We start from the raw sequence: 25,984 nt of genomic DNA on the forward strand, positions 1-25,984 counted from the left end.
AATTGAAAAATACGTATTTTAGTGTAGCCTTAAATATCGTAAATCCTTATAATTCTTGCTTCTGTTATGGGCTATACGTACAGTTTGGATGGGTATCTCTTTAGTATGCTTCATTATCTCTGCTGACAAAGTAGGCAACTGTCATCCAGTAAGAAACAGCAGACAAAAGCACTCAACTCTGAACCCAGCAATAGGTACTTTATTATGTTGGCATTCTGAGCTCTGTGCTCTGCCTGAGAGTGGTTGTGTAAAGTGAAGAAAGTGCAGCAGAGAATGGGGGAGGTGTTTTCTTGCTGTTATGTAGTCAAGAGACCACTCAGTTGCAGAAAACATTAAAAGTAAAGTCTGCTTATGTGCTAGTAGCTCATTCTTCCATCAGTGAGATAGAGGAGAGCTATCACATCTACTTTTTTGCTTTAGGTGTCCTTACTTCCATGCTTACTCTTTGTAGCAACAATGACTAGTCTTTTGATGCTTAGGAAAAGATGATAATTGTTTTTTTCTTTTCTCTTTTCCTCTGCTACTCTCTGGTCCTTATATGGCAAAACTGAATCTTCTTGACCTCCCTTAAGTTCAAAAGTTCTGTGGAAGAGTCTATAGACCTTCTTGTGTTCTCCAAAGGTGGAGATTCCACAGCACCTTTAGGCAGACAGTCCATAACCACACTTGTTGTGTGGAAAAATGTCTTCCTTTTTCTTTCTTTAGGGAGAGCTGCTGAAGCTCTGCCTCTTTTGGCTTTTCCAGGTGAGCTGCGTGTTGCTCTCTGACAATTTTATATTTCTTCACTAGTGAATCTTTGGACAAAAGAACATTTAAGCAGTTGTGTATGGGTGCTCTGCGTGCTACTGGGAGCTGGTGCTGGAGTTTAGGCTCCTTTGATGATGTGGGCATTTGAGGTTGGTAGCATAAGGGTGCTGCAACCTCCCCTACTGATAAATTTTTGTGATTTTTCAGCAAAGTCAGATTATCTGGAATCTAAAGATGCCAGATGGAAATCAATGAATTCCATTCCTTGTCGTCAATTCTCATTTTGTTATATAGATACTGGTTTTGTTTTCATGCAAGATGAATGTGTGCTGTTGCCCATAGCTATCCTCAATGTGTGCCTTATATTTTGGAAATCAGAATATATTAAGCTTATACGTGTTTGTTTTTTTTTTTTTTTTTTTTTTTGTACTGATGGAGTAATATTCATTTACAGTTTCTTGTAAAAATTTTTTACTTACTGAGATTTCAGTTGGCTTAGTAAGTGATTTTTCTTTTAATGTCTGTGGTATATTTTGTATATTTACATAATATTTTTTCGTTATAAGTAAGTGTTACTGGAGTACAGGGTTAATTATGTCTGTAGTAAAAGCTTTTGCCATCTGTTTATGTGTAACTCTTCTACCGGTTTAAAGGCTTTATTAGATGAATGGTGTTTGAGTTAATTTTTTGACAGGAGATTTAAGGAGAAATACTCACCGTTAACACCATGTTAATATTTATCTGTCTTTAGTAAGATGACTCTGGCTTAGGGCAGTTTGCAAGTCTTAGAAAACTCCTTATAAATTTATTCCCTGAAGATATTTCAAGTAGAGAAATAGCAAAGTAGAGAAAGTAGCAAAACAAGTCTGTGGTTTTTATAGGTTGGTTTTTCTTTTTTCCCCAGTCTGTCTGTTAATGATAATTTTAAAATGGTCTATTGGAACCAATCGTAAAAGCAGCTCAAGTTGGCAGTTTATACTTTATTTTCCATACTCTTTTATTATTCGCGTGCTTCTTCTGCTAGAATAATTCTACAAACTAATTGTGAATAAAATGATGGAGCAGCACAAATACTGTACTTAGTTGTAGATGAATTACTAGAATGAATGCTGACTGTACAATTGCGTGTGCACTTTCCATTTTGTATACAGATTATAACTACAAATGTAATAAATGGGGAGGGGGATACCAGTTGGTTTGAAACAATTAGAAAAGATTTTTGCTTTAAGAAAAGAATAAAAAACACAGACACAATTCCAGATACCATTCCAGAGTCTCAGTATTACTCTAAGTAAGTACAAACTTGACGTTTAGCTCAGTTTGGGTCAAGGTACAGTTGAATGAAGAAATTAAGAACCTTTAGATACAGTAGAGTAGTTAAAAAGAGAAAATGCAAGATGAAAACAAAACTCGAAAAACTCTGCAGTGAGGCAGTATGGTGTGTTTTGTGTGGGCTTTTTTTTGTTGTTGTATTGGCTTTATTTATCTTTAATTATAGGATGCATTTGCACAATGCTAATTTAGTTTGTTTACCTAATCTAATAATCTCTTAGGTTATCTCATTATTTATGTCTATCATATTATGTCCTTAATGTTTGCATACAAGTAGGAGGAAAGCATAATTATTTTTAAGGTGTACTAAAGGTCTTAAGGCAAAAGACTTTAGTTTTCCTCTCAGGGAAGAACAGAATTCATGCTAAATGATTAGCTACACCAAATTCACTTTCAGATGAGGTAGCTCTGTACTATGCGATATTACTCTAATGCTATCATTAGTGTCACTGTCTTAATATGTTGGGTTAACTGTGTAGCAGCTTTTGCTGAATTTACAGTTAAGGCAAACTGTCTTCCACTGAAACAAACCAACTCCTCTCAGGATGCTAGTATTGGAAAAAAGCCCTAAAATTAGCGGGTTTCTTTCTGAATTGGTGTTTTCCCTCACCCCCCTACAACCAAATGTCGGACAATTAGGAACGTTCACTTCTTGAAATATTGTTAAAGTGCAGTATGGTAAGTAATTAAGCATTTCTTGATGACCCCAAGTAGATTAGTTAGAACAGGATTGGATATAGGAGTTGATACTCCTATGGAAAAATGAGTTGGTCTGACCTTTAAAGAAGGAAAAGAGGTTTTTACAGGGAGGATGTGGGTATATGTGTGTTGGGATTTCTTGCTATATAGGAGTCTAGTCAAATTTGAATGACTTTGTTTAAATAGAAAGCATACACAGAAGTCTTATATGATAGTAATGCTTGCAGGAATACTAATCTGTTCAGATGATATTTCCCTTTTGCAGGAATTTGCATAGGTTTTATGCAATGACTATGTTAATCCAAGAAATTTAAAGAAATAACCTGTTTTCAGTTTGTGTGTCGCCGTTTGTATAAATCATTAGTATCTGGATTTCATGGAGTATTATTCGTATAAATTTTCCACTGAATAAACTTAAAAATGTATTACAGCTTATCTAAACTTTGGATAATATAAAATGAAATGTAAACATGACTTTAGTAACTTACGCCTGTAACATTCCAAACAGTTAAAACAGTCTGTGGAAAAAAGTGTAGTAAAAGATTCTTTGTATTATAATTGAAATGTCCTTTGAGCTTCTAGAAAACATTAAAATTACAATTATAACTTTTTGTAGGTTGGGCTCATGTGGTTTGTGCTCTGTACATTCCCGAGGTGCAGTTTGCAAATGTTTCTACAATGGAACCTATCGTGTTGCAGTCTGTTCCTCATGATCGTTATAATAAGGTATAATTACATGTCTTTTTATCTATATCTAATGTGTTTATTTTAAAACTTGAGAGTTTTAATAATCTAAACCTACACTTCTTAGAATGCAGTTCATGTAAAATTCATAAATGTATGCAGTAATGTTGTATGTTTTCTGCTATGACTTTATGGTAAATTCAAGAATTAAGAAAGCTATTATTAAATTAAGCCGTAATGGTTATCTGCCATGTCTCATTGTTCTTTACAGATTAGGGACTGTTTTGTTAATTAAAAATATTCTGATATTTGAATAACAGTTTATTTTGCTACGAATGTAAAATATTTCCCATGGGTTAAAATATTATTACAGCTTATTTTAAATGTTGTTATTAATTACCAGTAAGTCATACTGTTTTAAGTATTGATGTGAACACAAGCATGTTCATAAACATTTCCTTTAGGAAGAAAAGCTATGCTAATATATTAAGGCAAAAGCTTGCAGACCTTTGCTTCTGTAAACAGTATTCACTTTAGTGGGATTATTTCCTTATAGAAGATCTCCTTCTAAATAAGTGTCAGTGAGATGGAATGTTCTGTAAAGCACAGTGAGATTTTATCTAAAAATAAAAAAGGGGAAAAAAGCACAAAGTAACATAACTTATTAATGTTCTATATCAATAACTATATTTTTCTGCTTGTTTCACTTGCACTACCTCTTTCTCACTAGACTTAAGTACATCCTACTTTGTGTTTTCCTTTCTGTAGGCAGCAAAAGAATTTCTGATTAGTTTGATTACATATTTTTCTTATGTTGTTCTTTTTACTTATAGTTTCTTTCTTTTACTTTATTTTGGTGGACACTGGGGTAAAAGATGAATAGACTGTGTTAGGAAAGAAAGAAAGAAAGGCGTGTATTACCTCTTGTGTTCTTCCTACAGGGAAACCCGTCCTGGTCATGTTGTCTCTATGACCTCACTCTTTTGCTGCCTGCCGCCCCCAGTTTATATCTCCGATTTACACTGCACCCCGTCACCTCCTTTAAAGAATCATTTAGGTTGGAAAAGACCTTTAAGATCATAGAGACCCACCATTAAGCTCACACAGCCAAGTCTGCCATGTCCTTAACATCTACACGTCTTTTAAATACCTCCAGGGATGGTGACTCCATCACTTCCCTGGGCACCCTGTTCCAATGCTTGACAACCCTTTTGATGAAGAAATTTCTCCTAATACCCAATCTAAACCGCACCTGGAACAACCTGAGGCCATTTCCTAGCCTTTTTTCTTTTTTTTTTCAAACTGGTCTTTTCCTTATCTGTTTCAGATTTTCACAGTTGCTGTCAGTATGTTTTGCCCATCTTATTTACTGGTGTTCCTGAAAAACCTGAAGTAAAAATCTAGGTTCTTGTCATACTTTCTCACTACATAGTACCTGAGCATCTGTGTAGGCTTCTCACTATTGGCTTCCTTCTGCATTTGCAGGAACATGCAACAGTAGGATTAAGTGCAGAACTAATGAAATTTTTGTGCTTGGACACAAGCAGTACAGATTTCTCGTAGCAGATGAGTTTATTTTCCTCCCTCTTCAACCCTGGGCCAATAGCACATCTGTTTTCTCAGTTTTCCTCGAGCAGTAGTAATAACTTCTTTTTTTATTGTTAGTGATTCTTCCCTAATGTACTTCAAAGATTTTGTGGAACACTTTAGATTTTGTTTTATCTTGCACTATTTCCATTGATTGCATGAGTAAATCCTTGTAACTTCAAAAAAATGTACCCTATGTATTTTAATATTGTTCACAAAGTCCATTGTTGGTCTCTGTCTTTAGTCTTTAATTCCTTTTTGTTAGAACTTTTTTTGCTTCCTTTTTGGTCTTTTCTTGTTCCAAATATATGATGTATAATTAATTTTTACTGCTAAAATTCCAATCTGCATTTTTTTGGTCTGCTGTTGCCATGAGTTTTTTTGCTTGCTATATAATTAGTAATGCCATACAGATGATGTAGATAAGAGTTCCTGATGTTGTCCAGCTCTTAGTTCTCTGCATTTTTGGTGGGTGTTCTGATTTGGGCCTATTTCCCATGTTCCTTAACAGTCAGCCTAAAACTACTTAGGCCAGTGCTTGACAATAACTGTTTGCCATATCTACTTCTTAAAATAACAGCTTTTATTTCCCATTTCCTCCAAAATTGATAAAGGCAAAGTTAAGTGCTTTACAAAGATACTTTATTTTTTTTAGTTCAGCATCATTTAAATAAATATAATTTATACTGAATAGCAAGGAGGGTCGGGGATGAACACATTGCAGGCTACTGCAATGAGAAGGGAATCAGTAGTTGTCTTGGTTTTGGGGGTATTGCTCAAAACTAACCCACTCAGGAACTGATGGCAATTTAACCACAGCAGTACCAAACTTAATCTACAGTATACATTTATATACATTTTTATGTATTATTTTATATTTATAGTGGCCTATACAGGGCACTACAGTATCCTATAAAATATAATGAGACCTATATCAGAAATGTCAAGGTTTGGGATCACACTCAAAAGCCTGCAAATTAGTGTTTCCCCCCCCCCCTTTTTAAAAAACTCATCTTTTGCTGTTTTTATTTGGTGTAGGGAGGTAGAAGTTGTAGATTTTGGGGGAATCAAAGAAATGCGCTTTTGCTGCAGCAAACCTCCTGAAACCAATCTAACTGCACTTCCAACAGCAGTCTTAACTGTAACAACACAGAATTTAAGCAGCAGTTGCTGACTGGGGACTCTCCCAACTTGTTTGATAAGGCCGTAGCCAGTCCCAAGTTTGGTTCTGCTGTGGCTAAACTGCCACTAGTTCCCAAGTAGGCTAGTTTTGAACAATGCCCCAAACCCAAGACAACTACTGATTCCCTTTTCAGGTAGCCTGCAATAATTTCATCTCCCACCATCCTTGCTATACAGTATAAATTGTATTTATTTAAATGATTGATCAATTCAGTTACTATTTTTAAGTTAAGGAAATATGTAAAGCATTTAACTTTGCCTTTATCAATTTTGGAGGAAATGGGAATTAAAAGCTGTTTTTTTGAGAGGTAGATATGGCAAACAGTTCTTAAAACATTTGTTGCACATTGATGAACAAATGTGAACGTGTAATAAGGAAAAAATGACTAGAGTTGCTTCTCTTTTTAGAGAGGCTTAATACTAATTTCATTCTATCTGTCAGCTCAGGTTGGAATAGGATGATTTTAAGAAAGATTTTATTTCTTGTGAAGTCCTGAATAATCCCCTCTATGTGGCTGGATACATATAGAATGCTAGCATATGGAATTGGTGGAAAATATAGGCTGATGAAAATTACTATAAGGGAGAACATACACTGTAGCCTTTAAAATAAGGACAAACATCACTGGAGTTTTGCCAGGAGATAGTACACAAGTTACACAATTTTTTCTATGCGCTTGTTTCTTTATTGAACACTGTGAAATACACAACATTACAAAGTACAGTAATCTTAAATGCAAGAATAAACATGGCAGACACCAAAGCATGAGGCTTGTCAATGTCAAGGAATTTGTCTGTTATTTCCCTAAAGTTTACCTGCTTCTGGGGCAAAACCCATCACATTACTGAATGAATCCACTGAATGACTTGCTTAGTGGGTTAACTAACAGGAAAGCTCTTCTTACATAGTCACTTCCAAAAGCAAATGGACTAGTGGTTGCTCTCTTATTCAGTAAATGTTTGTTATTCCTTGGGTGGTTATGCATGGATTATATCAATTTATTTTATGTGAGCTTTATTTGTCTTTTTCAGGTTTGTTGGAAAGTATGTGGTAATTGAATATGATTACTGCTTTTAGGAACCTCTTTTAAGAACCGATTAAAAAATAAGTGCATTTGGAGTTTGCCTAGTATTTGGAGTATGCCTAGTATTAAAGGCAGCTGTTACACATATTTCAGTACTCCTAGATTTGATTCTGTAAGCAGAGAATGCTGTTGGGTAGCTGTTATGAGTAAACTATTTCTCAGATTACTTTTTGTTTTGTAAGGTATTTCTTGCCTTATATTCCCTTCTGTCTTTGCTTTTGCAAAGAAGGTTTACATTTTGAATCTTTGAAGGAAAAATATTGACAGGAGCATAAAGGCAGTATTGCAAAATACGTATTTTGACATTAAAGAAACTAAGATATTTGTTGCCTTTTTTGGGTAAAATTTCCTTGCTGAGTCAAAACCTTTGTGTAATGATTTATGTATTTTCCAGTCAGTTTGGGAGAAGTCTTAAGTACTTTCTTTCCATAAGAGCTCTGAAGAGCAGCTCTGCTTTAGGTGGTGGAACACACAGTTTTACACTTCCACATTCCAGAAGTTTCAGAGGGGTGTAGCAATTGCATGGATTTGCAAATGCATGAAAGTGTTCATTTTCCTGCTTTGTGAAAGAAAGATAAAAGGTTCTCAGGCTTCTGTAACTGTTTGTGTGTCTAAGAGAAGGTGGAAGTATGAGAAGCTTAGCTTTAGAGAGAACTTACCATCCATGTTGGAACAGGAAGATGAACTTTCTTTGGCCCTGTTTCACATGGAGGATTAGGAAACAGGTTTTATACTTCTCATGACTATTGCAGGAAAAACAGAAGTTCACTGAGCTTCTTAAAATGGGTCGACAGTCCACCATGTTGTGCTTAAGCTTGTTCATAATGTAGCTAGTAGTTTGTTAGCATTTCCAATCATTTTACTGTAAATTTGTTTAAGATGTCCTGAAACACATGTAGTATGTAGTTTTGAAGACCAGGAACTACGTGGTTACTAACTGGAGTGCTTTTCTTTCTGAGCTTCTGTGGGGGAAAAAATTACAGATCTTAAGGCGAAACTCTGAAAAAACAGGACAGTAACCGGAGCTTGAGTTTCATGGGGTCTGTTGAACTCTGTTTATAGAGCTACTTACTTTTGAAGTTACTTACACTTAATATAGTTATTCAGATGAGGCTGATACATCATGACCTTGTTTGTTCCTAAAATCTGAATGTGTCAGGTCATGTTATGGAAAGCTAAAAAGCAGCCAGTCTCAGACCCTGTCAAACAACTGAATTATCTGTATGCACTACCTTGATGTACAAAGGGAGCAAGGCAAAGAATTAAATAGGATTATCCCCTTTCTGATCCTTCACATGTTAGGGTATGATTTTAGGATATATTAGCTATTGGGTTGAGTGCTTTTTAAAAGTTTTATGGAAACTGTACAAGAATGACTCACCTACCCCAGAGCCCAGCATGTTAACAAAAATGCTTTAGTTAGCTGGCATGTCATTTTAAATGTTGTTCTAAATACCTCTGTAAAAGGTTGTTCTGATCTCAGAATTTCACTCGTTTTCATGGCTTTCTGAGTAATACTGGTTTTGTGTTATATCCTTTTGATATTTTTATTTCAGTGGTACCTTGGTCCATTTTTCTTAAACTGTATTTTCTACCTCCTGTGATTGATGCTTTTTTTTATTTATTCTACTCATTCTTTGCCTCACAGAAGAGAGGTTGTGTTACAATTGCTAGAAGTCAGTTAAAGTTTAAATGTAGACAGTTTTGGGGAGGAGGGAAGGAAGTTTCTCTTTTCTCATCTGAGATCTTGGAATGGGATTTCTGCAGAGGTAGCAGTGTGTTGTTGATATTTGTTACCTCAGCAAGGTTCTCTCTCATTTATAAACAGACGCTTGACTATCCCAATGCTGGAGAAAACTTTCATTAAGAATCTACTCTTAAACTGTAAAATTTTACACATAAATGTGATATGATAAAATCTTTCTAAATGGCATTTTGGTAATTAGGGCAGTAAAAAGTGGAAGGAGATGTATCTCCCTGAAATGCTGGTGAGAGATGGTGGGGATGTCTAGTATAATAGTGAGTTTCCATACAGCACGTACCCACGTTTATTGGCCTCATGATTAAAAAAACCAAAAGTATTGAAAAATGAGAAAGATTTTGGATTCTTTTTGTCCTTTTTTTTTTTTTTTTACACTTCCAGTTTACTGACAACATTTTTGAAAGTATTACAAATTGCCACAGTATCCCAGTAAAACAAATTAGAAAATTGACAGAAATGCTATGATGAGATTTTCAGGTACTAGACAGGTTGTTTTCATTTTAGCTTGTTTTTGAGGTTGAAGTGCACTTGATACACTAATTTAAGCTTTGTTTACAGAAGGTTCTTGCTTGATTAGTTTCTAAAATATTTATGTGGCTGTCCAAGTCATGCTGAAATTAAAGCAGAGTTCTGTTAAACAATGTATTTAATTAAAAGTAGCTGAGCATCATATGACTGTGATGCTAGCACGCTTTGAGACTTCTGAAAAATCTTTACACCAAATATATGAATAGAATTTTGTTCGCAGTTTTCCTGCGTGCAGTTTTGTAGATGTATGCAATTTTGTAGATGTATGCATGTATTCCATATGGTATCTTGTACCATCAGGTGCTAAGTCTAATTTGATGTTTCTGAATGCCATCAATACAGGTAATGTTAAATGAATGTGAAAGTTATTGTAACCTAAGAGGACATAAACACACACTTGAAAGCAAGGAAAATTTGGAAGCCTAATGCTAGTAACTGTTGGCTGTTTAACTGTTTGGCTAGTCTAACAGTGGTATAGAATTTATGTAAATTAGTATTTATACTGCATTAGAGTTGGTGAAGTGTTACATGAATCCCAAGTGTCTACCGGGTGATCTCCTTTTGCAAACATACATAGTTAGACTTTTAAAATAAGTTCTTATATAAGCTTAGCTGCAAAATCCAGTAGTTCTCACCCAAGAATCTGTAAGTAACACAATTTATTTGTATGCTTCTTATCATGTGAAGTATTTTCTCTTTGATAGACATGCTATATTTGTGATGAACAAGGCAGAGAAAGTAAAGCAGCCACTGGTGCTTGTATGACATGTAATAAACATGGATGTCGACAAGCTTTTCATGTAACATGGTAAGTATATTTTATTATTTAACATCTCTGATGTTCCAGAAAGAATCAATGCACACAATGTAATGAATAAACTCTTTATTTAGGTTATTTCTGAGTAAAGAAATGTATAAAGTGGTCTGTGTAGAAATGCTTAACTTTGTTACAACACAGAATTTTTACTAGCAATATAGTAGTGGCAGCATAGACAATTCCTGTGAGATGCAAAAGCTTTCTAATAATACTCCCTTGGGTTGTATTCAGTGCCATGTCCTCCTGTGAATAAGGTCTAGTGGTTTGTTTTTTAACTTATTTTTCTTAGATGATATTTTATAGGATGTGGGAATGTTTGAGACTGTACACCTGCTGGTTTGATGCTTACTTTTGGTAAATCAGTGGGGAAAAATTACTGAGTTATACATAAAAATGCGCTAGACTCACCCCTTCTTATACAGATTTCCAAACACCTGGGGGCAGTTCACCTTACTGGTTTTATCTAAATGGTACACATCTATCGTGAACTATTGATTTGGGTTTCACGTGTAGCTGTTGAAGAAAAACAGTTGTGTCCACCATCTGATTGATTCTACTTTAAGATATTTAGGTTTGCTTGCATTCAGGAGATGCTTATCTCACTTTGTAGATTTCTGAAAGAGGCTGGATAATTAGATTAAGCCACATGTCAACAGGTAAAAGGAAGCAAAAGGAGTTTCACACAAAAATTTACAGGCCTTACTTGTTTTTTCAAATTCAGCTGAAGCTACTTTGCAACAGATAGATAGATAGCAGATTTACAGAGACTGTCTAGCTACATAATCTGTGGATTTACCCATCTCTTTTATGAGTGTTCCAGTATGTTTCTTCATGACCAGCTCAGTCAGGGAAATGGTATTTGCACACCTACTTAAATTACTTAAATATATTTTCTTCAGTGTCATCAAGTGATACTTGGAAAGACTTGTATAGATCTTAAAGGATACCATTCTCTAGTTTAGGCACTGATTTCTTGGCAACTCTTCTTTCAATTACTTGACTATCTGGCAGGTTTTACTCTTTTATGAGCATCTAATTTTTCATTGGATGTGATCAATGTCAAGATTCTTTTTATGGTGCAAATGGATTTTGTTCCTCAAAGCATGCGTACTATGTAAAGAGGTTACTTAGATGTGAAAAAAATGTATGCATCCAAGTTTTTGGATGACAGTCTCTTTTCTTTCAAACACTTGAATGCATACAGGAGTCCTTTTCAATTTTTTTTTTCTTTCAAAACCCTGTTTTTAGTGAATGCCATAGAGTCCATGAGAACTAGGTTAAAAATGAAACTATCTTGCCAAATTTTAGTATTTTTTGATTCTAATAAAAATGAGGTTTGTACTATAAAATTGTATCTGGACAGAGAGTCCTGTGACTGAGGATACTGAGAAGCTTTTGTAATATTTAAAAAATGGAAGAAAAATGTGAGAACTACAGAAGGCAGAGATCCAGGGTCAGGTGTATCAATTTTGGGTTAACAAAACTAATGTCTAAGGAAGAATGAGCTTGAGTTCATCCGTTCCTGCATGGTGATAAGTCGTCACTTAAAGAGACCCTCTTAAATGTTTTCTAGAGTTGGCACCTGCTGTAGGTGTATGTGTATTTAGGGAGCAATATTTCTGGATTGCCCAGGAACATGAAGTATGAATAAGGGGAAAGTGATTTTAAAAAGCAATGAAAATAAGCTGCCTTATATATTGTTCTTTCATTTAAATACTCTCACACATAATTTTTACTGTAACATTGCATTATCATGCTAATGAAAATGATATGAAAAATGAAAGTGAATATTAGATTTTTCAATGTCTAAGTTGATTTTGAAAAGAAAAGAAATCAACATTGCAAATGTCGAAAAACAAATCTGGTTTGAAAAAATGTAGTAGAATAAGGTAATAACTAGCCCAGGCAAGGAAACTTGTAAGTCTCCTCCTTTTCAAAAGAAATTAACCTGCCACAGTCTTTTAAACCAACAAATATTGTTTGATTTATTATGTCATTGAAGTCCTATTAAAGAAAAAAAGTTATTTTCCTGGCAAAGCAGAGAAGGATGTATGTATCTTCAGAAAAAATGTCTTTGGCTCTATTGGATCTACAGTATATTTTGTTAAAAACTGTTCTTTCCATAGATAATTTTTTGCTTCAGTTTGAGCTAAGAATCATTGTAAATTGCTTGGTTTATTCATTTGTGGGAGTAGCTGCATAATAAATGTAGATTTTCAAGCTGTAAGCTTGTGTAAGTCGCTGAAAGACTTTCATAAAGGCATTAGGCCAAAGCATAAGCTATACATGTTTTTCAGTGGGCTGCAAAGGTTGGTTATGTGCTTGCATGTCACTTGTGTGGAAATCTCTTCTGTTGAATGCAGATATAAGTATCCATACATTATCTGCTATGATACTGTGGTGCCAGCTGATGTAAAATTGCTTTCCTTGAATGTTGTTTGGTTTATTTTTAGTGCACAGTTTGCAGGACTTCTTTGTGAAGAAGAAGGCAATGGTGCAGATAACGTCCAATACTGTGGCTACTGTAAATACCATTTTAGTAAACTGGTACGTATTTGTTAAATTCTATAAAAAAAAGGTCACTGACTTTTCCTCTCTGAATTGCTATTAATACTAGAAATAATATTTTCATGTAGCTCAGAAAGTAGATTGTGTCTCATTAAAACAGTGTTTTTAATCACAGTTACAGAAGCACTAGCTGAAAATGTTTCTCTAAGTGGTTTCTTTCTAGATGTGTGGGTCATTCCCCTCTGCCAGAAATAGCATGCACATTTAGTGTTTTTTTTTTTTTCCTTGGGTTCCTATAATGTTTCTTTTGCTATTTAATTAGTTTGCTTCTAGGAATTTAGTTAATTTTGGAATAATCTAGAATATATTACTTGCTATCCTGTGCATTAGAGAATAAAGAAGCCCTCCGTTTCTTTTTGCTACTGAAAGAAAAAAGTGTTTTTCCTTTTGTTGTATTGCTCACCGTGTAGCCAGTTCAGTATTCCTTGGCTTTAAGTTCTCTGAAACAATGAAAGAAAACCTCAAGGAAGTCACTTGAGGTTTGATTTTTATTTTTAAAAAACCCCAACAAATAAGCAAACAAAAAACTTTGAAATTTCTGTTATTTCAGTAGGTTTTGGATCAACCTCTGAAGTCTTTCCTATTGCTTCTTACTAGTTTGATAATTCCAGAAATCTGTTTCTGTGTATGTGTGTGTGTGCGGCCTTGAAGAACTTACTGATATTTTAAAAATGTTACTTATGAATATTGAATTATGAAGATTTAAATATATCAACTTAAGTACAGGTGCTTCTGTAAGTGTAGTTAAACTTGCTGATTACTTGTTTTCAGTGCTAAAAAAGGTGAATACTTGGGTGACTTTTGGGTAGGTTGCATTGAGGTAAAAACACAGGGCCAATGCACCATTTTAGCTTTCTAGAAGATAAGCTTGTGCTTTTGTGAATATTGATGAATTTGCTTCGTAATAAAAGTAAGTCAGGGCTTTCTAGGGCCCTTACTAAGCTAAGATTTTTAATTATCCTGAGCTAATACACATGTATGTGTATTTAAAAAGCAAGTTTAACAGTGAAGACATAACTCTGTATTTGACGTGTAATTAGTTAGCTTCCTGTTATGAAGCTGTAGCACTAAGAACAGTGAAGACTGACAAGATGGTTTAAAGTGTTTCAGTGTTTCTTTTAGGATTACTGTGACTGTTGATGCCTGGTAAATACAGGTGTTTATTATATACCACAGAAGATGGTGGGTAGCGTATATTTACTATACCACTGAAAACATTGGTTGGCAAAGCACTGACCTGAAGTGTCTTTATAACGCTACCTCAGTTATGATAAAATAACACTTTGAACACTGGCGTAGCATAAAGTTTTTGCAGTCCCAGACTAGGCTCTTAAACATGACAGAAATACAGGCAATTATGTCTGCCACCTTTAAATGCATACGTGACTGTAACATTCTGTATCCTATTTTTAAATCATTTTATTGAAAATACTTCAGTCAGATCACTTGAATAATAAATCATGAAGCCATAGAACAGCCACCTTACAATGCATTTCTGGTGTGCAGCAGTGTGGCTTCATGTGATACTCATCTGAGCAGCATCTTTTCTGTTACGCACATTTGAAAATGCGTCTAGCATCTTTTAATCTTTAAAAAGTGGTGTATCTCTTTTCTTTGTGGAAAACATATCTTACCAGTTTGCGGGAGGCATAGAAGTTGATACAAGGATAGGCTTTTTTCCTGGTATACTTTGGATAGTCTTGTTAATTGTATTAGTGTTCTGAATTTGTCAGTTTTTCAGTAACTGAGTTGTTTTTTTTTTTTGTTTTTTTTTTTTCTTCAAGCAGTAAGGCATCTTATCAGTTGAAATACTTTATAATTTTTATTTATTCAAATGGTTCCTTTTCTCTATCCATAAATATATTTTCTCTTTTTAGAAAAAGAGCAAACGGGGATCTAATAGGTCATATGATCAAAGTTTAAGTGATTCTTCCTCTCACTCTCAGGATAAACATCATGAGAAGGAGAAAAAAGTAAGTGGATTTGTCGTTGCTAATTATGTGGCACATCTGCTTAATAGTAGCATTTTCTGATAAACTTAATTTTTGCTGAAAAGCTTGAAGGAAATCTTGTTTCTGAAGCACTGAATAATAAATGACACAGGTGATAAACTAGAGGTACTAGTGTCCAATGAGGAAACATCTTCAGGTGCATTTGTACATCCACCTTCCTATTCCTGTTTATCATCCGCTTTGGGATACACACTGAAACATATCCATTGGAAAGGCTGTTTCTCTGCAGCTTCTTTTGCTTTACCTTTCCATTAGAGATTTTTTGTGTAGTGTTTGTGATTAGGCAGGAAAGAAAACCAGGGGTAGACATTTTAGCAAGTGTGCTGCTAAACAGGTGTGTCTGATTTTGTATGTTTGAAGCTGTTATTTCTTTTTCTCTTCATCAAAGAATTGACATCTCTTGTTGACATATTGTACTGGTACTAGTGATCAAGCGCACTGTGATGGCAAATACACTGTCATTCACCTGGGGATCTTCCTGTGAGGGTACAAAGAACATAATGTTGGTTTCTATCAATGGTGTATTCTTTTAATAATTTAACTCACATATTTAAAAAATAAATTTATAATGCTTATTTCTTCATGTGTTTATTACTGCTGTTTTAATAGTTGTCTTCTGGAAATTTGTCATATAAATGCCAGTGATAACAGACAGTGCCACAATAATGCAAATTTGCTTTGGCTTTCTTTTAGCCGTCCAAGAATATATGCAAAACTGCTCACCAGCATATATCCCATACAACTGACTTAATAGACTTTTCTGCGGGTATGGGTAGACTTAGTTTTGCATTATTCAAAATCATTACGTAAAAATTGAAGTCAAAGAATGTACTGACCAAATGTGTATTGTATGAAGGAGCTGTATTTATAGTGACAGGAAAGTGTATAACAAATGTCAGTCTTCAGACCCTTAGTCTCATTAACATTTGATTTGCTTTTTAAGCTTACTTCCACTTTGGATGGATGTTGTATCTCCACTGTTCTTGAATAATATACATCTGGTTAATGGTGTAGGTGAATAGTTCCATCTTCATTTGGTACTGCAGAAAAGATTGCATTGTCATGTGGTTGTATCTCTAAACCTAAATTTATTACTAAGATAAGTATGGGGGTTTGGCAGATTTTTTTTTCTTAGTAGCACATTGGTAGGAAAAAACCAGTCTTGAATTACAGACTACAGAATTACCTGCAAGGTAAAAATCCTCACCTAGATGTGCCGTATTTTGACTTAGTGTGCTTAGTTTTTCACCAGTGTCGTATTTCAGGTCATGTTTTGTCCAAATACATGCATGGATTTTTATTCGCATTGACAGAACTTTGAAGTTGAATTAGTAGAAACTTTGAGGTGCGAGCATGAGGCTCAATTTCAGTTTTGTGTGCCTGTGTAGTCCAAAAAACCTGTTGCTGTTGGGTTTTGTTGCGTGGTGTGGCTTTTGTCGTGTTTGGTTGTTATTTTTTAAAGTGACTTTGGAGATACTATGCTTCTTCAGGTCATAATAGCTGGAAATCTTCAGGGCATACTTGGTGGGACTTTCTAACAGTGTGTTCAGCCAGTGTATAAGATGTTTTTTTTGTGCTTGCTGCTCAGCTTCTGCTCTGGAAGTGTTTTGATGTGGGTCTTCTAGAAACAGTTGATGTTGTGACTTGCTTTTGCAAGTCCTAGCCTTTTTCTGTGACATGAAGTCTGCTAGAAATTGGATATGAAAGTTTCTTCTACCTTTCATGAACTGAAACATGGTAATCTGGAAGATCTGTGATCTGATTTGAGTCTTGGGTGACATGGTCTAGTGCGAGGTGTCTCTGCCCATGGCAGGGGGGTTGGAACTAGACGATCTTAAGGTCCTTTCCAGCCCTAACTATTCTGTCATTCTATCTGTAGTACTAGGTGAAGCAATGCAGTTTGAAACGCTAACTTATTACTTGACATTCAGATATTCCCATGGTACATTACAGCATGTTCACTTACCAAGTTTAATTTGCTTTGTGTGTTGTGTAATAGCAAAACACTATTCTAGCTAAAACCAGCAAATGGTGAAAAAAGTTGCAGTTTCCTAAAGCTGTTGTTCACATAACTTTTTGTGGCTATAGACTTTTTGTTTGGCATTTTTAACCTTATATATTCTGTAGTTAAAGAATGGTCTGGGCTTTGCAAAATACTACTCCTCAGTCAATGAATTGTATGTGGTGCGGAGGCATATTCTGTTGATAAATTTGATTACCTTCTGCATATGCTGCCTTATTTGATACAGTGTATCAAATATACACTGTATCTTGGGGGACTAAGGTCTTTTTTTAGGATGACTTACTATATTTTCCTTTTATGTAAATGTGTTTGGAATCTAGATTGTTGTCATATTACAGTAAAAATGTGTATCTTTCTTCCCAGATACAGTGATATCTTGTGTGTTGTGTCCTTGTGTCTGTCCATCCCCGTCCGTGTTGTGTGTCTCCTCCTTTTTGCCCCAAGAGCACTATATTTTCTACTTTTATCTTTCATCTTTGTTCTTTGGAATTTTGGATAATCTGAACTTCAGGCATTCTTAAATCTTTACCTTTTGCCAAGTGGAAGCCTTATGAGTTGAAGATTGGAAGCTTTTTTATTGCTTAGACCTCAGAAGCTATCCATATGCTTATAAAACCTTACTCTTCATTAAGAAGAGGTTGACCTGAAAATGTTGATATGGATAGCTGTCATTTCTGTAAATAGATGCTGAGTTGAAAGCATGTGTTTTCCTTCATAAGATGTATTTAGTCTCTTCTAGGCACTGTGCTCACAAAATTAATAGCAAAATACAGGGGTAGAATAATACGGAAAATCCCAAACCTTTCGTATGACTTAATGAGGAATTCGAAGCTGCAGAATAAATAGCTTAGTTATATTCTGATTACTGTTGCACTAAGTATTGTTAGTTTCTAAGGCAGAGCTGTTATTTAGAAATTAATTAAAGGTGAGTGTGCCTCATGGGTAGGGTTAGTAGTATGTTGCTTGTCATCCCATTATAATACCCTTTTCTCAGGGCCCAGGTGTTTACCTTAAGCTTTTTGGGAAGAAACTTAGACCATCACGAGCTGTGGAAGAATAGCTCGCTTTGCTCATATTTCTGGCAACCTTATCTTTGGAAGGGACTACATAGTAGCTGGAATTTACTACATAGTAAGTAACTACTATGTAGCAGCTGAATTACACAAATTCCTTTTCTACTAAATGTGCTTTGGTCTGGGCTGAGCAGGAAGTGGAAATTTAAAACTCCCTGCTGTGATGGCTCATATGATGTAAATAAAACAAAAAGGGGCTTGTGACTGAAGACTTCAAATATGTAAGAAATGGTGACTGAAGAGGGGAAAAAAGAACAAAATAGTGACAAGGAGCCCCAGGGCTCTATTGCAGAAGTTGGAGGGTGTCAGAAGAGAACCTCATATGCAGGAGCCAGGACAAGTGTTCTAAACACTGAGTTACTGGCTGAAAGGCATGCGTTATGGGCATCTGCTTGCTGCTTGTTCTGTTCTTAAGGAAGCGTTATACCCACCCTGATTCTGAGGGGAGAAACTTGAACATTTAAGAAGAGTTTGAGGCACTGCATGACATACAGTGTGTCTCACTGTAACCGTGAGTTTGTTAGGTCCGTGAGAAGGTAAAACTTGTGAACTGCATTCTGAACTGCACAAACTTTCCCAGTATGTTGTGAAGGACCCTACATTTGTATGTCAGGGCTATGAATTTCATTTGGGAGAAAGGCACTAGATGCTTTTTAATGTATTTTGATGCTCTGTGTGGGCTGTTACAAATCACTAACCACTCAGATCAAGTGTTCATTATGATGCTTCGCTGTATGAATAACTGACTGTGAAAAGTTAAAATTGACCTGCTGTGCATCACATAAGATTCCGTCGCAAAAACAGGGACAGACTGCAGTTCTTGAGCTACCATTCAGCTGCATAAGGAATAGTTTTCTTTTTTTCTCTTTGGGGGAAAAGAAAAAATTTTAAATTTTCTGATTTAGTCCTGAGGAATCAATTTATAGCACCATATAAAGCAAAGTGTTGCAAAGGCAATTCTAATTATGTCATTCCTCTGTTAATTGCCTCATTTCATAAGCTTAGTGCTGTTATTTGAACATTGTGGGTTTTGTGTAGGTTTTTTTTGGGGGGGAGAGGGGGAGGAGTGCCAGACTGATCTCAATAATGTAGTATCCTACTGCATTTTTATAAGTCTTCAAAGTTTTTGTTAATCAGTTTAGTAGATGTGACTGTTTAATCCTCTCAGCTGTTCTTGTAGTATAAAGCAAAATTCTAAGAATGCTGAAGATAACTAGAAGAAAAATGTTTTGCAAACACTTTGAAATTACTTCAATTTTAATTACTGAGGTAATGCTAGATCAGTATTATTCAAATGAGAATGGTGTGGTGTGGATACTAATGGTGATGCTTATCCATGTTGACTTCTTCCAAATTCTGTTCAGTCAAAGGGAAAGAAGAATGCTTGTAAAACACATTTAAAAATGGATCAGTAAGTGTATACCGTATGTAGCTCAGTGTATACGTAAATGGTCTTTAATATCTATTGATGAGCTTCAGAACCTGGTTCTGTTTTCTAAGGCTGACTTTTTGTGTGGATTTTGTGTATTGAAAGTCTGATTACTTGGGAGTACTGACAGAGTGTGTCTGTGTAAGCAAAATGTCATTAGTAAGCTACTGAGTATATTCAGTAATATGTATCTTTGAAGTCTCCATGATTAAGAGAGGAGAAGGCATCTTGTTTGATTTGTTGACTTCTAAAGTTCTGTGTTAACTTGTGCATTCTGTGTCAAGCTGACACAGAATACAGCACACGTTTTATTTTGAAATTTTATTTTAGTAAGAGGAAAAATAGGAACTTCTGTTTAGATTATCATGCTTGTCATGGAATTACTGGTTTGACTACCTTAACAGTAACATGTCATTGTATTATTATCTCATTGTAACATGTGAGGCACTGGAACAGGTGTCCAAAGAAGTGGTAAATGCTCCATTCCTGGCAGTGTTCAGGGCCAGGCTGGACAGGCCCAGCCTTGGGCAACATGGTCTAGTGTGAGGCATCCCTCTCCGTGGCAGGGGGGTTGGGACTAGATGATTTTAATGTCCTTTCCAACCCAAACCATTCAATGATTCGATGACATATTGTGGAAAAAAGAGTAATGCTAACCTTGGCATAGCAAACACCTCATAATTGTATTCAGCTTGGCATCTGGGATTAGTTAATTATTGTAAAATCAAAATGACAAATGCACCACCCTTGGGTATACCTAAAAACTATCCTGTAAGATGTAGGATTTTGTAAGGCTGCATTAGTTGCAGTTGCCCTTTTTCCCTTGGAGTACACATTTTCGTCTTCTACTTTGCACTGTGGAAGAAAAATTAAGTTTAAACCCAGCCACAGCTGAACCTGTGCACGAAGTAATAGTTCTTAGTAACAGTGATAACTGTCTCTGTAGACTGTAAAACTGAAATTCCATGGGTAGCAAAATCCCCAAGCATTCATCTGAAGAAATTCTGTTATTTATTTGTTTCTTTCGTAGAGCTTCTACTTCACTCTGATTTTTATAGGTGTCTAGAGAAGTACTGGGAGAATGAGAATTTTGAGTAGGTCTCTACCACAGCAAGTTCTTCCTCTGCTCATAGAGTCATAGATTAGTTAAGGTTGGAAAGGACCTTAAGATCAGCTAGTTCCAATATTTGAAGGGGGCCTATAAGGATGCTGGAGTGGGACGGGACTCTTCATCAGGGACTGTAGTGGTAGGACAAAGGGTAATGGGTTCAAACTTAAACAGGGGAAGTTCAGGTTATATATAAGGAAGAAATTCTTTACAGTGAGGGTGGTGAGGCACTGGAATGGGTTGCCCAGAGAGGTGGTAAATGCTCCATCCCTGGCAGTGTTCAAGGCCAGGTTGGATGGAGTCTTGGGTGACATGGTCTAGTGTGAGGTGTCCCTGCCCATCAAACAAGAGTTGTGTTTTTTTAAAAGAAAAATCACAGTTAGTCCAGATGTCTTCCATAGGCTGCAGGGATCAACCAGAAGACTTTCTGGTTCATTGAAAAATTGCTGTGATATACTTGAGGGGTAGCTAGGTGTTAATCTTGCTTATTTTGTTATTTATTATTTCTGCTATTATTACATACGTCCTGGTTTTGGCTGGGATAGAGTTAATTTTCTTCCTAGTAGCTGGTGCAGTGCTGTGTTTTGGCTTTAGTCTGAGAACAGTGCTGATAACACACTGATGTTTTAGTTGTTGCTAAGTAATGCTTACCCTGATCAAGGGCTTTTCAGTCCCTCATGCTCTGCCAGTGAGGAGGGGTGCAAGAAGCCGGGAGGAAGCAGAGACAGGACACCTGACCCAAACTGGCCAAAGGGGTATTCCACACCACAGCACGTCATGCCCAGTATAGAAACTGGGGGGAGTTACCCAGAAGGGCAGTTCGCTGCTCGATGATGAAGTGGGCATTGGTCAGTGGCTGCTGAGCAACTATATTGTGCATCACTTATGTTTATTCCTTCTTCTCTCTCTTTATTTTCTATTATTACTACTATTATATCTTACTTTTATTTCCATTATTAAACTGTTTTATCTCAACCCATGGGTTTTTTACCTTTTTTTTCAACTCTCCTCCCCATCCCACTGGGGAGTGGTGGGGTGTGAGCAAGCTATGTGGTACTTAGTTGCCAGCTGGGTTTAAACCGCAACAATGTATTACTTCAGTTTCATCAGTATCTCCACAAAATTTTAAGAAAAGACTTTTATGTCTGATTATGATTTTGATCCTTGTACAAGTTCAGTGTGTTGTAGCATCATTTACTTAACTCTCAATGTTTGTACTCTGCTACATCGTAAGATAGAGGAGAGTAACATTTGAATAACTGGAGTGAAAGGTAAGCTGGGTATTTCTTGGTTGAGAAAATTATGCAATATTGTTTGTCTTTATTTAAAAACTAGATGACACCTGAATATTAAAAATAGATCATTAAGGTTACTGCTTGATTTTGGTTTCTGTTTGAGCAGTGTATCTTCATACACCAACTCCGTAGCTATAACTGAGCGATGTAGAAGCAAAAGGTGCTTTAAGATGTTATTTTTGTTTGCTTTGGAGCCTAGATTAATACAAGATTATTTGTACTTTGTTGTTTGCATAATAGTTTCTAGAAAGTAATCTTGATAATTTTCAATGAAGCTGAATGTGTATGTGGTTCACCAGGTACAATGTTCTGAGTGCTCGTAGACCATATGCAGTTAAAGATGATCTGCAATGATAAGCTGACTGAGCCAGGAAAATTTGAACGTATTCCTTTTGCCATTCCATTTACCTATTTCTTGACATATATTTGATGGGTATCTTTAAGGTACCTCACAAACAGGAGAGCATTTCACAGTATGTAACATAACACATATTAAAACGTTTTAAGTACTTGCAATTTTCATAGGAATAAATGGAGATGAGCATAAATAGTTGTCTTGTTTTAGTTAATCCTGCATCATTTTTGAAGTAATAACTTGCTACTTAAGTGTTTAACACTGAGTATCCATCACTAACCATTAATAATTAAACAGTGTAAATAACAGAAAAAGCTCACTTTAATGTTAAATTTGGAAAGAAGAGTAGCTTCTTCTCGGTAAGAGTTGTGCATTAGTCTTGCATCTAAGGGAAGCTTTGGCTGGTGTTTTTATCATCGATTCTTGAGTCTTTTTGCCATTGACAGTTAAAATTCTGACCATAAGCTGACCATTATCGCTGTATTGAAGTGAGGTTTTCGAGTCTTTTAAGTAATTGTAGCAAGGATTAATACTTAAGAACAAGTTTTGTGCTTAGAGCTGACTATGAATGTATTTAAATAATGCTGGCAGTAGTGTTCCACCTCCACCTATAAACTATCCTGAGCCTATATCCTTTTATTACTGTGACTGCAGCAATGCTGCTACTGTATTAATTTTCCTGTTGTGGTTTATACCATATAAAATGATAGATAGATGAATGCCTGAGCAAGGGCCATTCTTGTCAAAACAAGATAAATTAAGATTTGAATTTGAACTTGAGGACCATAGGCATTTTTCATTCTGGAATTGTTATGGTTATATTACTAATAGCTACCAGTCACAAATAAGAGGCCAAGCAGGTCTTGTATTGGGAATTAGCAAGAACTATGTTCAGCTTTCTATTAAAGATGTTAGTTGTGATGGCAACAGCTCTGGATTTACAAGCTTCAGTGATGGATAGATAGTGCAAAAAATCCATAAAAGACAAAAGCACCAATCTGAGTACTCTGTGCTAATAGAATGTTCTGATATGTTTGAATTATTTGAGGGAGTCAAACACAGTGGCAGAAGAATTAGTGATTTAGACATTCAGATGATTTTTCTTACAAGAATCACAGAATCATAGAATGGTTTGGGTTGGAAAGGACCTTAAGATCATCTAGTTCCAACCCCACTGCCATGAGCAGGGATGCTTCACACTAAACCATGTCACCCAAGGCTCTGTCCAACCTGGCCTTGAACACTGCCAGGGATGGAGCATTTACAACTTCCTTGGGCAACCTGTTCCAGTGTCTCACCACCCTCACTGTAAAGAACTTCTTCCTTATACCTAACCTGAATTTGAAAATGTTGTTAAGGTTTGACAACTTATGACAACCGGAGGTAGCGGGGGGTTATGATTTTTGTAATAAAGAAGTGGATAAAAATGGAATTTTTATTTTAGGTCAGCCCAAGCAGTTTTGTCTGAAAGGCCAATCCCTGGTTCTTGCTGATACTATGCATGTGTTTTAATTCTTGCAAAATAAAAGTTAGTCTCCTGTTCCCTGGGCAGATGAGCTCTTGCTCCTCTGTTCTGTGTCTACCTCCACTTGTCCCTGTTTCATGCTAGTTCACTGAACTAACCTAATTCACTAGAACAGCAGAAAACTATCCACTTTAGTTTTTGTTGTTGCTTTTTAGCAGTTTGAATTGGCACACAGAAAGTCTGACAAGCTAAGCAGTGTGGGAAGGGTGAGAGAAGGGTCAGGAAACTTTTTTTTCCTTTGTAACAGTGAACTGTTAAATGCCAAACTTCAGAAGATAGCTTTAATGAAATGAAGTACGGTGCTAACCTTTTTGGAGAAGGCTGTGACTTCCTGAGACAAAAATGAATTGCAAATAGGTGTAAATACCTTGAACAAGTTAAATGATACTTCCGCATGGTAATGTTATGAATTAATAATGCCATTAGAGAAAAAGCTGAACTCATCCATTCCAGATGTCCTGGAAAAGTTATAATTCACTTGCATTATTCAGTCTTTGCAGACATTAAGGTCCAAACTATGGAAAGATAGATTTGATAACATTTATTCTGTTGATAGCAGATTAGAGCTAAAATAAAATTATATATGTATCCTTAATCTGATGTTTCAATGAGATTATGTGTTCATTCAGTAGTCTGATAAATGTTTCCTCTGAAAGTACATTAAAGAAAATGTATGAGCAAGTGCTGATCTTTAGAGTGATCTGATGTGTAAATGAGCCAAAAAAACAGAAGAGCTGGAACCAATTGTATATGTGAAATCGTATTATGTAAAAGTTTTGTAGATTGAACCTTTGTAGAAGAAATAGAAGCAATGAAAATGTGCTTTTTTTTCCCATCTCCACCCCTTCCCCCTGTCCTTCAAGAGGGCAATGTACAGAAGGTGCTACAGAATTCCAGAAATCTTGTACCATACTTGTTTTCTTATCTTGCAGCGTCTAGCTATTGGAATTAAGAAGGTATTACATAATTTTTTAGATAAGAAGCAAAACCCAAAAATGAGATCCCTAGTGATAAATAAAGCTTTCTGATTAATCATGACATATGAACTCAAGGTATTTTGTATTGGTATTTAGCTACATCATAAATCAGGGCTCTTCAAGTTCTAGGATGAATAATGTTACAGCTGCTTACCCAATGGCTGCATGGCCATTGCACCTTATTTTTCTTAAAATAAATAAGGTTTCAGGAGCTGCCTGAATCTGGTTTGTTGAGCTTGCCTATTTGTGCACCCAGATTGAAGTTTCTTTGTCAACTTTGTAGTTGGCTGTGTAATTTTTAATGTATTCTTTCTCTGAATGTTTCTTCTGCTAAATCCTGTTCTTATAGAACGTAGCATTGCATTTATCGGCTCTGCAACTATATTAACATACAGATGTTTGGAACATCTGAACTCATGCCTATGAATCTAAAAACAGTAAGTCTGAGTATATACATGGAATACATCGGGTTCTGCCTGCCCTCAGAGCTCCCTCGGCTTTCACTTATTAGCAATATTATTTTCAGTCCTTGTTAAGTAATTTCTCCCCTTTTTTTGCCTTACAGTAAAGATTGTAAAAGGTCATACATTGGATATATTCCTTTCCCTAGAATAGTGGGTTTTCATGTAGGAAAGTGAAGCATGCAGTGAGTTGTCAGTGAAGGGCTAGCTGTCAGTTCTTTTTCTGGCAATAGGGAAGATGGCTAGTTTGTGGGTCCTTTGAGACAGACTTGATTGAAAGCTGTCATATTTGTTATATATTGTATAATTACAATATATATTATTGTCCCTGTTACTCCTTTTCTAGATCCGAAAGTGGATAGTTCAGAACTCTTACTATGCTTTGTATGCATCTTTATGGTGAGAAGAAGGTCCAACTGCAAGGAGTCACTTTGTGGGAGCTAAGTCTCTTCATCTCAGCAGGTTGTTGCTGAAATTTTTATTCTTATCAGTGTAAAACCTGAGCATTCCTATCAAACGTTTTCCTGCAGTGAAACGTTCTCCACTTCTTTGATGTTATTTGCATCTGGAATCAATTCACATTCAGAAGCAGGACTTCTGAACTTTGGAAGAAAAAAGAAAAGAAAAAAAAAAGAGGAAAGATTGCTGTAGGAAGTAAAATCTAAAAGGAGAGAGGAATGTAGAGTTAAGAACAGGAGACCATCGTATGAGATCTTAGTATGCAAAGAGCCTTTG

At 35.8% G+C, this 25,984-nt stretch overlaps 1 protein-coding gene across 1 annotated transcript in view; it reads left to right on the forward strand.

Annotated features, from left to right (window-relative positions):
* The window catches only part of LOC104400319 (protein AF-10-like), a gene marked incomplete at both ends in the record, with an annotated part of 89,498 nt that overhangs the window by 9,824 nt on the left and 53,690 nt on the right, over positions 1-25,984 (forward strand). The window contains 4 exons of the mRNA XM_010019853.1: positions 3,395-3,504; positions 10,311-10,414; positions 12,877-12,970; positions 14,869-14,964. Coding sequence (XP_010018155.1) covers positions 3,395-3,504; positions 10,311-10,414; positions 12,877-12,970; positions 14,869-14,964 — 404 coding nt within the window. The remainder of the gene's footprint in view (positions 1-3,394; positions 3,505-10,310; positions 10,415-12,876; positions 12,971-14,868; positions 14,965-25,984) is intronic.

Source organism: Nestor notabilis, unplaced genomic scaffold (genome assembly GCF_000696875.1).
Source record: "Nestor notabilis isolate BGI_N333 unplaced genomic scaffold, ASM69687v1 scaffold3838, whole genome shotgun sequence".
Lineage (NCBI taxonomy): Eukaryota > Metazoa > Chordata > Aves > Psittaciformes > Psittacidae > Nestor > Nestor notabilis.